This window comes from Antechinus flavipes, chromosome 3, assembly GCF_016432865.1.
Source record: "Antechinus flavipes isolate AdamAnt ecotype Samford, QLD, Australia chromosome 3, AdamAnt_v2, whole genome shotgun sequence".
In the NCBI taxonomy this organism is placed as follows: domain Eukaryota; kingdom Metazoa; phylum Chordata; class Mammalia; order Dasyuromorphia; family Dasyuridae; genus Antechinus; species Antechinus flavipes.
The window spans coordinates 171,867,524-171,879,927 of NC_067400.1; the positions used below are offsets into that span (position 1 = coordinate 171,867,524).

At 32.9% G+C, this 12,404-nt stretch overlaps 1 protein-coding gene across 1 annotated transcript in view; it reads left to right on the forward strand.

The window, feature by feature from the left end:
* CUL4A (cullin 4A) overlaps positions 1 to 12,404 on the forward strand; it is a 62,917-nt gene that overhangs the window by 24,261 nt on the left and 26,252 nt on the right. Inside the window, exons 6-7 of the mRNA XM_051984231.1 lie at positions 7,009 to 7,171; positions 12,276 to 12,365. Of these exons, the coding sequence (XP_051840191.1) occupies positions 7,009 to 7,171; positions 12,276 to 12,365 (253 nt within the window). The remainder of the gene's footprint in view (positions 1 to 7,008; positions 7,172 to 12,275; positions 12,366 to 12,404) is intronic.

The window sequence follows — 12,404 nt, forward strand, 5'->3', positions numbered from 1 at the left end:
CAAACTTTCATTCCTAGACCCATATCTTAATTTTTTTCTCCACCCCTTGTGGAAGTGGTTTAACTCTAGCACCTACCCTTCTTTATTTTTATTAACACCTGTGGGATTTTAAGTAACTGGATGCAAATGCAATTGAATAAATTTTAAAATTGGAGAAGAGGATATGAGAAAATAAGAGAACTCATAATTATCTTAGGTAGTGCACAACTACATTGTTCTCTAACTTGCCAAATCTACCTCATTTCCCTGAGTAGTCTCATGTAATCTGATCCAATATCTTAAGACATCAGCATTCCTTATCGAGGACACCTCCCACATTCACTGCAGTCTCCCACTGTGTTCTTTGCTAAGTTCAACAATTACTTATTATGTGCTTTACTAGAATTTAAACAGGATTTCATTCTTGCTCTCATAGAGCTTACCTGATAGGTGAAGTGATTCATTAAAAGCATTTGTTCTTTTTGTTTCTTAGTTATACAAGAAAAGTATAAGACAAGTTTGTGTGACATATGACTAGGGAGAATAGAGAAGATTTCATGGAGTAGATCACATTTGAGCTGAACTTAAAAGGATGAGTAATATTTCAAAAAACTAAAATTTAAGAATCTAGTAGAAGAAAAGAATGGCATTCTGGACCAGAACCTATCAATTTAGGAAGCTACCTAAGTATCCCTTTGTTAGAATGGCTCTTCTCTCCAGCTTCCAGTTCCCTGGAGCACATAAGCAAGGATTTATCTTCTTCATCCCTTTCCCTTACCTTTCTCTACACAAAGCCATTAGAAAGCTGCTTCAGCATTGTGCAGATCTGATCTTGTGTCCATAACCCCATGTTAAGAGGTAATAAAAATTGTATTTGCTTCTCTTTACCATCAGAAAAACCAAATGTTAAATAAAACCTCATTTCTTTGAACCATTCATATAGAACAAGTTGTCAAAATGTAGAATGTAGAGAGGTAATGTGAAGTAATGGATAGTGAGTTGAACTTAAGACTCAAGTATTTCGGTTCAAGTCCACTTTTGATACACATTTTGTGACCTAAGTCCCTTAACCTCTCAGTGCCCCAGGATCTTTCTAAGCCTAAAAATAGAAAACATCCCACTATGCATCAATAAGGGGTTTCTTCATTGAGGCCTTTCCAATACCAGTGACTTTCCAGGTACAATTCAGAATACACAATTTAAAAAGGACTACATTACAAAATTGAACCATCTTAGTCATTTTAATCTTATTTGATATCTACAGTTTAACTTAATAAATTTTTGATACTTGCTACCTTATATTAATTTTATAACAAGGTTTAAAAATGGTGAAGGAAAAACTGATTTTCCTAAATCAGTAAATTCAAATGTATTAGCTTTTGGGGATTGGTTTTAAAAAGATATATCTAGCATTAGGTGCCAAATTCAAATCTGGTTGGATTCAGTATTATTCTTTAACAGAATGTAAAAAGCCAGAGTACCTTAGTTTGAAACCTGTCTCTGCTACTCATTCCTTTTGTGATCTCAAAGGAAATCACTTCACCTTTCTGGGCTGGTACTTTTAGATTGATATATTGTGCATTTTCTAACAATCATCTGTAAAAATGGTTATTTTCTAGGAACACTTAGTCTCTAACTTGTCTTCACTAAAAAACAAGAGTCTCAGAATTATAGAGTTAACTTTGAAGAGTGTCTGGGTGTTTGAAAAATTCTTATAATCTTTTAAAAAAAATTTCAATTAAAATTTTGAAGGATTTTAATGGAAATACTAGACTTAAGAAACTAAACTTCAGTATTTTTATTGAAATTTTAAATCATTACATCAGTTTCAAATTATCTACAAAAAAAGTGCTTATATACATTCCTAACAAAGAACATTATTTTAGAAATATGATATTGTACATGAAATCAATATGTTGTATTAATACTTGAAGAAACAAATTTATTGTTTTTCTGCCCAAGATTTTTAAGCTCAAAGGAATTGATTTTTTTATACCTTGTTTTTTTTAGCCTTATCTGGAGAATGAAGTATTTAAAATACATGATTTTTAAAAATTTGTAGGTCATCGTAATCCTGTAATGATTGGAAATTTTTTTATCCTAATTATTTATGTCATGAAAATATTTATAAAAATATTTCCTGCTTTGTTAAGCAGTACACTAAATATAATTTCATTTTCCTTGATTGATTCAAGGTATTAAGAACTGCCTTTTTTTCTTTTCTTTTTTTTTTTTTTTTTAAAGCAGGTGATGGTTGATTTTTTTTCTTGCCTAGGTCACATGACATTGCTCACTGCTCTCAGTAGGAATGATTTTTTCCCCTGTTCCCCACCTCTGCTGCCACTTTCCATTACTTCTGATCTAGAGTGGCCCTGAAGAACCATAGGTTGCCATAGTCAAATAGATGACCAGTTTTCTTTTGCCAGTAATATAAATTGTATACATGAAACTGGAGTAAGCATTATTAGGCCTAAGGAGAATGCATGTGCTTTATGACAGCTGTTTAAATGTAATAGTCATACCCTTAATGGTCCTCTCACCTCAGATTGAACCTTTTCTTAAAATGTAATAATAGATGTTATGAACTATCTACCATATTTTCTGTGCTTTTATACTCTTCTCTGAAAGAAGAAAGCTGGATTTCATTATCCAGTGTAAATATTGTTATGATAGTTCATTTCCTTAATGTTTAGTCATATCTACCCCTTTTTTCAATTTATGGCTGTCTTCTAGATGGTTGAGTTTGCCAGAAGTTGGACAGAAAAAAGAGGCATTTCTCTATGACTTGGGTGGGGTGGGAGTGGAGATAATCTGATTTGTATCATCAAATGAAAAATAAGAAACTATGAATATAATCAGCCTTTTGAAGATCAGTTTACGTTCCTCTCATTCTGCCAGTATTGCCTATTAGAATCTAAGAAACTTTTTAAATTTGCCTGATTTTGCTTTTTTTAAATTGTAAAATAAAATGCAAAATGGAAGGTTAAGCTTTTTTGAATGATTAATTTTCACTGAAATAAGACAGATTAAAATAATCTTTACTAAAAGGTAAAAAAGAAATATGCAAACCTGAGACTTAAGTAATAAAATTTAAACAAATTTTCAGTATAGTTGTTAATAATAATTCTACTTCTGAAGTGTCTTAAATTAAAAGTATCAAAACCTAGCTCAGAAAGTATCTGTGTGAGCAACTGTTTGTGGCAATGTTTTTCCACTAAATTTTAACTATGATGAAATCTTGAAAGAGATATTCTTAGCAAAACAATTTACAATTTAGCATTTCTAATTCACATGAAAATACTCTGCTTAATTGAAGAAAAGTATAAAATGATTTTATGATAGTTTGTGATTATAGAAATGTACAAATGTTAAATGTATGTTAAAACATTTTAGTATATAGTTATCTTGGAAAATACTCAGATATTAGTCAGGTTTCTTATATTAAAAAATTTAATGAAAAGTAATACCTTTTCTTATGGTGATGAGATTTATAACTAGATGGGCTCTTAGAGATCATCTTATCAGGTCTCCTCATTTTACAGATACGGGTGCTGTGGCTCAGGGATATAATAAAGGACATTTTCGAAGTCACATAGGTAGCAGATGGCAATGCTAGGATTCAAATAGAAGTCTCCTTGATTCCAAATCCTTTATTTTTCTTATTAGGATGGTGGTGATGGGTGGTGGTGGTGGTGGTGATGGTGATGATGATAGATTCATTGAGTAACATTTGAACTGGCTTCACACAAAAACAAAATAGTATGAGAGGGTGTGTGTGGGTGTCTATTTGCAGACTTAGTAACAAACTGTGTGTCTGTTTTCTAAGAGCCAGCCTAGCTGTGTATGCAAAGGCTTATCACCGGAAGGTTGGCTACCAGGTGGTGATTTTTTGGCCATAGCAATCCATGAAATGGACAGAAACACAATATGGCCCTTGTTTCTATCCAGTGCCCCTTTACTTCAATAGTGGCTAGAAAGTGAAGCAGAGGGGGCACTAAAATTCACACAATCTTAAGGCCATCTACAAACATTCAGTATTGGTACTCTTAATGTGTGATTTTTGTCCAACAATCAAATTTTCACACTACCGGAGGAACTGAACCAGATTCCTATTGGAAACCAGAAGAATTAAGATTACAACTAAATGGAAGGTCAGAGCAGAAGTTCTCTTCAAGGAAATAAATAAAAGAATTAGTCTCATGCACGCAAAAAAACAAATGCCTTATTACTGTTTCTCATTATTTAAGAAGGTTGGAAGGCACTGGATGACAAGTACTTGAATAACATAAAATGAAAACCATTTTATAGAAATGTAGTAGCTATGAACACAGTCTCTTCAAAACCAACAGTATTCATCAAAATAAATATCATTTTAGAAGAGAATTTAAAATGAGAAGAAAATATCCTATTTCATAGGATTATAGAAGCTCCTTTTTTTTTTTTTTTTTAAATGTAAACTGTCAACTCCAAATAATGGACATCTTTCACCATTTTAGGAGTGGTGATAAATAATTTAGCCAGTAAATAATCATCATAATTCCAGAGTTTAATAAAAGAGCCCAGAAATTACCTTAGTCAACAAATATTTCTTTGACAAGTAGAAAGATATGGCAGTTAGAAGTATTACTTATTTATTCTTAAAAAAATCATTTGCCTAATCTTAATATTGGAAAATGATGAAATGCAAGAAGTGGTTTCACTTCATGAAACACAAAAAACAGTTGAGTAGAAAAAAAGAGCTTGGCATTAGATCTGGTCATATCAGACATTCCTAGGACATTTAAAATCAGAGTAACAAGTAGAGTTAAAATTTCACCATAAGTTAGTTTTATAATGGTGATATGTTCTCATCAGCCATGATGATAGAACCACAGTATTTGGATTATACATCTAGTATTTGACCAGATACATATGAGGGAATTCTTTAGAGCTGACACAGAATAAGTATTCTGAGACTGATTTTTCAAGATAACTGAAAAAGGAATCACCAAGACTGCATTGATGGAAAATATATGAGAAAACATACTGAGCTTTTTTTACCTTGGAAAATCTTTGTGAAATTGTAATAGATTATCTTTTGTGAAAATAGAGGAACAAGCAGAATTAAATGTAAAACAAGTATATGTCAACCTGACATATTTGCAAGTGTCTTGGAAGATGTCCTCAAAAGGCTCCCTGTTGATAGCAAGATTTTCCAAATTTTCCAGTTCATATGACGTACAAAGTACATCAAGCCCTGGAATAGAAGTTCTCCTTTAGGTGATTCAATACAGTAAATGCTAAGTGTCTGCTTTATGCAAGGCTCTGCTGGCTGCTACTCTAGGGAAAGAAATCTGGTTGTCTTAGAGAATAAAATTGATAATAAATTAATATTGTCCATGCTATGATATGCTGCTGATTTGGCACCCTATTAACAAGCAATACAAATGACAATTGAGGCTAGAATTGTTTAGGAGGAAACTGAACTGGATTAGACTTGAAAAACTAGTGCTTTCTGTAGACCCAAATTAAGTGCCAAAAAAAGTTAAATTTAAAAAAAGTAGCATTCTCCCAGATTCCATATCACTAATGGAATGTGATATGCATAGAAGAATCAAAATTACATTAAAAGGACAGTGGAAATGTATAGTGAGCAAAGATACTGAATTTACAGCTTATGATAAGCTAAGAGGTCATCTGGCCCAAATCCTTCATCTTGAAGATGAGGAAAAGGTGTTAAGTGATTTGCCCAAGATCACACGGGTAGTGAGAAGTAGAGCTGGAATTTAAATAGGGTCTTCTGATTTCAAATTCAGTGGCAGAAGCCCACTGCACCATACTGCCACATCTAGGCTTCAGTATATTATTGATAAATTGCATGTGATAAGCAATATAAAAGACATACAGATCAACAGTTGGGTGTTTTGATACCTTTGGGCCGTTAAAAAGAATAAGAAAAAAGGCCTCCAACATGTTGAGTAGGTCCTCTGTGGAAGATTTATGGAAAGACATGGATAAGAATCACAGGATGAGAAGGCATTGGAAGGGTTGCAATCTACATTGGTGGAGGGAGTACCCACACTGATGAAATCATGGATCCGTCACAGTAAGTATACACATGTAGATAAATATGCAGTTAAAGAATGTTTTCACCAAACTGAATAAGTTATGGGTATGTATCTGTTACATAAGGAATAAAATTTTGACCAAAATTGCAGAAAAAAATGACTTAGAATTCTAAGTTGTGTAGAGAAGCAGAAGTAGAAAAATCAAGAAAAGGAAATATAGTGAATAGATGGAAGTAGTAAATTAAAGACAAAAAGTACTAGATTCCAAGGCCCATAAAATTCATAGCCGGTCACCTACTAAAAATAGTTTGAAGCCCTGAATTTAGGTGAGCTGCATTTATGGTGCAGGTTTACATTTGATATGGCGTAGTTAAAAATTTCTTAGACCAGAAGTGGGGCTTTATGACTTGACAGTTGAAAATAAGCTTGCCATGTTGCTTTAAAGTAGAACAATCTTATTTCTATTCTAGGAATTAACTAATATTCTTGAATGATGTACAAAACATTGGGTGTCTACAAAGAAAAAAATGAAAACTATCCCTGTCCTTGAGGTGTTTACCTTTTAAGAGTGTTGAGGAAGAGACGAGGAAACATACACATATACAAAATAAATTTGGAGGAAAGGGAATACACCAATGATTAGTAATCAGGAAAGTATTTCTAAGAGGTAGCCTGTGAATTGAGCCTGAGAGGAGAAAACAATCCAGGCATAGCAGACATTGTATCAGAGGCAGGAAATCAAATGTTATATATATATATGTTTGCAACATAGAGTGGGTGAAAGGATAAAATATGTAATCATCCTGAAAAGGCAAGATACGCCATTTAAAGAGACTTTAAGTGTATTAAATTGGTAAAGGGATATTTTTGACATTTTGATGCACTTAGAGAATTAACATTTTTGCTGCTAATTCTATAATAGTGAAACTAATCATATTTACTTACCACAGAGTTCTAACTTTGTTTTTTATTATTTGTACAGGGACATGGGATTAGAACTATTTAGAAACCACGTTATTAGTGATAAACTGGTTCAAAGTAAGACTATTGATGGAATTCTTCTGCTAATTGAACGAGAGAGAAATGGTGAAGCTGTGGACAGGAGCTTATTACGAAGTCTTTTGAGTATGCTCTCTGATCTTCAAGTAAGTTTATAATCTTATGATCCTTTCAATGCTGTTGATAAATCTGACATACTAGAGTAAAAAAAGAGAGCTTTGTAAAAAAAATTACGTAATTTTCAATAATATTTCATATTTAATGGAAAAAAAAGGATAAAGGACCATTTTTGGAGTTGGGAATTTCAATATACAAAGCAATTCATTTAACATCTCAGTGGCCCAGGTATAACTTTTAGAATGCAAGTTACTGTTTTCTGTACCAGGAGAATGAATTTTTATTTTGGAAGTTCACTAAATTAACAAAATCACAAGTAGAGACCCATCTTCTTTTTCTTTTTCTTTTTTTTTTTTGGGGGGTGGTGGTAGAAAAACATCTTTCATTTAAAATAGCGCTTTTTTTGAGATGACAGTTTTGGGGAACAAAAGTGGCAGCATTGTGGTCTTAATTTGTTTTTAATTCTGTTATTAGATATTATAGCACAGGATTTTCTTTTGTCAGCATCCTTAGGGAACAAATTATTTTTAAAGAATAGGATTTAAATTGTTGGGAAAGTATTTGTAATACTTTGATTATCAACTTTTTTTCTCTTTTTTCTTTCTTTTTTTTTTTTTTTTTTTGGGGGGGGGGGTTAAAGAGAACCAGCCAAAAGTTTAAAAATAAACCAGTTTTGTTTTTGGCTTCCTAACTTCTTTCTCCTACCTTTTTATAGCACCTTCTACAATCAGTGTTTTCAAATTCTGGTTGTGCTCTCCCTCATTAAAACTTTTGTTTTATAATTCTGAATCATCTCACAACAATTTTGCAAACACAATAGAACAGAAAAAAGAGGATTGGTCTTCATTTCACACTACTTTTTTTAAAAAAGGATACAATAAATTCCACATGTTACTTTCAGAATTGTCTGTGCTTCCTTCTTAACTTCTGCTCCCTTCTGTTCATTGTTTATGATTCATTGGCATTCTTTGCTTAACATTATTTCAAACTCCCCCTCTGTAGGTATTTCATTTCCTATTAAAAGCAGAGGTGGGGGTTTGGAGGGCTTAGGGCTCAGATCTTTTGTAAAAATAAGCTTAGGCAAACAATGCCCAGATCCGTAGATGTCTTTCCCTGCACTTCTCTGACCAGAAATATGTAACATTTCCTCATAGTGGTCCTCTGAAGATATGCTTGATCATGGCTTTTTTAATCAGTTCTTAAGGCTATAAAAGTTATTTCCTTTATGATGTTATTCTTGTGTAATGTGATTTACTGATTCTGCCCACTTTACTCTGTATCCTTTCCTACTTCCCAAGGGTTCTTTGAAACTATCTCTTATTTCTTAACATCACAGTGTTGTCCTATTGCATTTGGTTAGCCAGTCTCCATTTGATGGACATCCTCTTAGATTAAAGTTCTTTTAATCCCTCTTTAAGGATTAGGGAATTTTGTTTTTCCTGTGACTCTTCCTTCCCTGGGACTAGGCTCCCTCTTAATCTCCTCCATCCAAATCCTTTCTTTATTTTTTCTGTTAAAAATAATACATTTCTACAACACAAACTGTTGTTGTGTGCATGTTAGCATTTGTATGTGTATTCAACCTGACTTTTTCCAATTAGGATAAAAATAAAATTTATGAGGCCTGGTCTCCTTATCTTTTTTTTTTTTTTTTTAATTTTATTTTATTTAATAATAACTTTGTATTGACAGAATCCATGCCAGGATAATTTTTACACGACATTATCCCTTGCAATCACTTATGTTTCGTTTTTTCCCCTCCCTCCCTCCTCCCCCCCCCCCCCCAGGATGGCAAGCAGTCCTATATATGTTAAATATGTTGCAGTATATCCTAGATACAATACATATTTGCAGAACCGAACAGTTCTCTTGTTGCACAGGGAGAATTGGATTCAGAAGGTAAAAAATAACTCGGGAAGAAAATCAAAAATGCAAATAGTTCACATTCATTTCCCAGTATTCCTTCTTTGGGTGTAGCTGTTTCTGTCCATCATTTCTCCAATGAAACTCAGTTAAGTCTCTTTGTCAGAGAAATCCACTTCCATCAGAATACATCCTCATACAATATCGTTGTCGAAGTGTATAATGATCTCCTGGTTCTGCTCATCTCACTTAGCATCAGTCCATGTAGGTCTCTCCAAGCCTCTCTGTATTCATCCTGCTGCTCCTTATCTTTTCTTCCAGGTTCCTGCCCCATTAGAAAGATTAGCAAATTCCACTCCCTTCTTCTTTTTGTTTTTTTTCCCTTCCTTGCATTTTTAAAACAGAACTCAGAACAGAACTAGTCCATTTTCAGATGTTTTGATTTGCTTAATATCTTTTGAAGATAAAAGATTCTGAAGGGACACTTGGATGTTCTCCCTATGTTAGAAATTAGTACTACATCGTCACTTGCTCAAATAAATTTACCATTCTAGTTTTCGTTTGACTTTTGACACTGGCATTTCGAAGTTCCTACTCAATTCTGGTCTTTAGAACTGTTAGAAAGTTCTCTTCCATTCATTTTTCTTTTTTTTTTTTCCCTTAAATAATCATACCCACCTTTGAAGGAATAAGTTTCTTTTGGTTGATTATTCTGCATCTTGTTTTTGCCTCTTGGGATATTGTATTCCAATGTCTCTGCTGCTTATAGCTAAGTCTTGTGTGTTCCTGACTTTTACCATTGGGAACTTAAAACTATTTCTTTTTAGTATTTTTTCTTTGCTTTTATATGGAAATTGGATTTTGGCTAGAACATTACTAGGACTTTATTTTCAGATTTTTTTAAGGAAATGATAAAATTTTCCCCCTCTATTTTTACTCTTATCTTTGCAATATGATGTCCAGGTATGTGGTTTGTTGGGTTTTTTTAATCATGATTTTTCAGAGTCTTAAATAAACTTGTTTTGACTTTTTTTTGGAGACCTCTTTTTGATACCAGCTATCTTAAGTTATCTTTTCCATTAAAAAAATCTTTTTAGTTTGGTCTAATTTTCTGCTCCTGTAGTCATTGATTTCTTTTTGGCCTTACTGTAATTTTTAGAGTCCATTACTTAAGTAGGGTTTACTACTTTCCCTTCTAAGATATACTTCCAATTCTTTTCTCAAGAGCTTTTATTTTACAATATTTTTATTACTTGTTTTATTTCCCCTAGGTTTTCATATAGTCATTGTGAAAAATCTTTTTTTCCCTTCTTTGGGTCTCAGCTTTCTATTGTTAAACAGTTACTTTTTCTTTTAGATTCAATTTTTTGGGTATGTCTAGGTCTATAGTAGTTTATTATAGTGAGCACTGACTTCAATTTACGCAAATCCCCAGCCTTAATTCCTGAACCTGGAGCTGTGTGCCAAAACCAGGCTTCCCCCCATCCTGAAGTAGTAGTTTGTTTTTGGATGAGTTGGTCAACTCTGGTAACCTCTGTCTCCTAACATTCTTAGCGGTTCGTAGCACTAAATCTTCTAGACTCTCTACTGTGTATCAGGGCTGGGTGCTGCCAGCTGTCATGGAGCTTCTTAACCTGGGATATTGTTAGTCACTGCTGCAGATGTGAGTGACTTCCAAAGTCCACAAGGTACATTTCTGACCTCCTTGGGCTAAAAAGAGCTCTTTACTTTTTCTTCCTAAGGGAAGTATGTGCATATGTACACACACATTCTTTTCACTGACATTAACTTTGCTGGAGATCCCTTTTTCTCTAGCCAAAGGACTTCTAGCTGATTTCTGGGTTGGAAGAAGTTACATTTTATTGGCTATATTGATCATTATTTCATCCGATTTAACTTTTTATTTTGGGGAGCATGGTTTCATTTTTAGAGAATTAGCATAATGTAATATACACATGATTATGCAAGCATTTCTCTAGTACTCTGAAGTAATTATTCTGAAACGATCTTATTAAATATGGTTCATATCTATGAAGGTCTATTCAATGCAAAACAGAGTTCTTGTAGAGTTAATGGATTGTGGTTTGGGGACAAAAGCCCTATACATATATTTTAAAATTCTGCCTTGAGATTTTAAGAAAAGGTATGATGAAAATCCCCTCTCTCCCACATTTTAACTCTGGGGAAGGGACAGAATCCAAACTGAACACTCAGAAAGTAAATATTGCTAATTATAAAACTCAAAAGGTTTGGTTTATATGTAATACCCCTCTCATGTGTTTATGATAGTTTTCTACTAGACTAGTTTTTGCAACTAGATGCATAAATAGGTTTAATTAAAAGTGCTAATTAACCAGAATTAGTAACATGCTGTACTACATGCTATATAAAAAAGAATTTAATAGATTTGTTTTTCTCCTAAACCAATCACTATTGCTTTTTTGGTGAGATTTGTTTAATTAGAATATTTTTAAAGCTAAATGAGAGAAAAAAATTATAACTTGAGCTTCAGAATCTTTCTCAAATTATCTGAACTACTCTTCTAAATGTTAACGCAAAAATATGCCATGTAGAAAGTTATTTAGCTAAATAATTTTACAGTAATCTTAATATGACTAAATATAGACTATAGTCTAATAGTCTATAGTCTTGCTATGTTCCTAAAAATACTGATTTTTAAAATTTTTTTTAGAGAGAATTTTATTGTCTAAAATTTTGGCTACCCAGGAACAAGTATCAGATTTTGTGGATTGTTGATGAGGAACTGTTCTTTCTGACATTAGTGCCACAAAAACACAACCATATTTGAAACAATGTTAGATTATGTAAACTTGACATTCAGCCTAACATGCCTTGCTGAAAATTTTTGACATTTGAAAACCAGCATTTAGCTATGTACTTACGTATTTCTGCCTCGGGAATCCAAATTGGTCCAACATGATTCCAGGAGTTTTAAGTGGCACTAAGAGATCCAATCTGACATATTGCTAGAGAGATGTAACTATTTCAAGGATATTTAAAAGAATTGTTTCAAGGCCCAACATGGTAGTAGTACCTGCAATTGTGAGAGGCAGGGATACAGTGGTACATAAAAGAACACACATAAGGAAAATAGGTGACTTTTTAGTCACTTTTAACTTTTGACTTATTCTTGTTTTCCCTAAATCTTGGTACCAATTATATGTTAAAATGTCTTGTATGACCTCAAATTTAAAACTGAAACAAAGACTTTTAATTTCTTGTTACAAAATAATAATGTTCATTTCTTAGGTCTATAAAGATTCATTTGAGCAGAAATTTTTGGAAGAGACTAATTGTTTATATGCTGCAGAAGGCCAAAGACTTATGCAAGAAAGAGAGGTAAAAACATTAAATATAACCATAATATTTTTGTTTGAT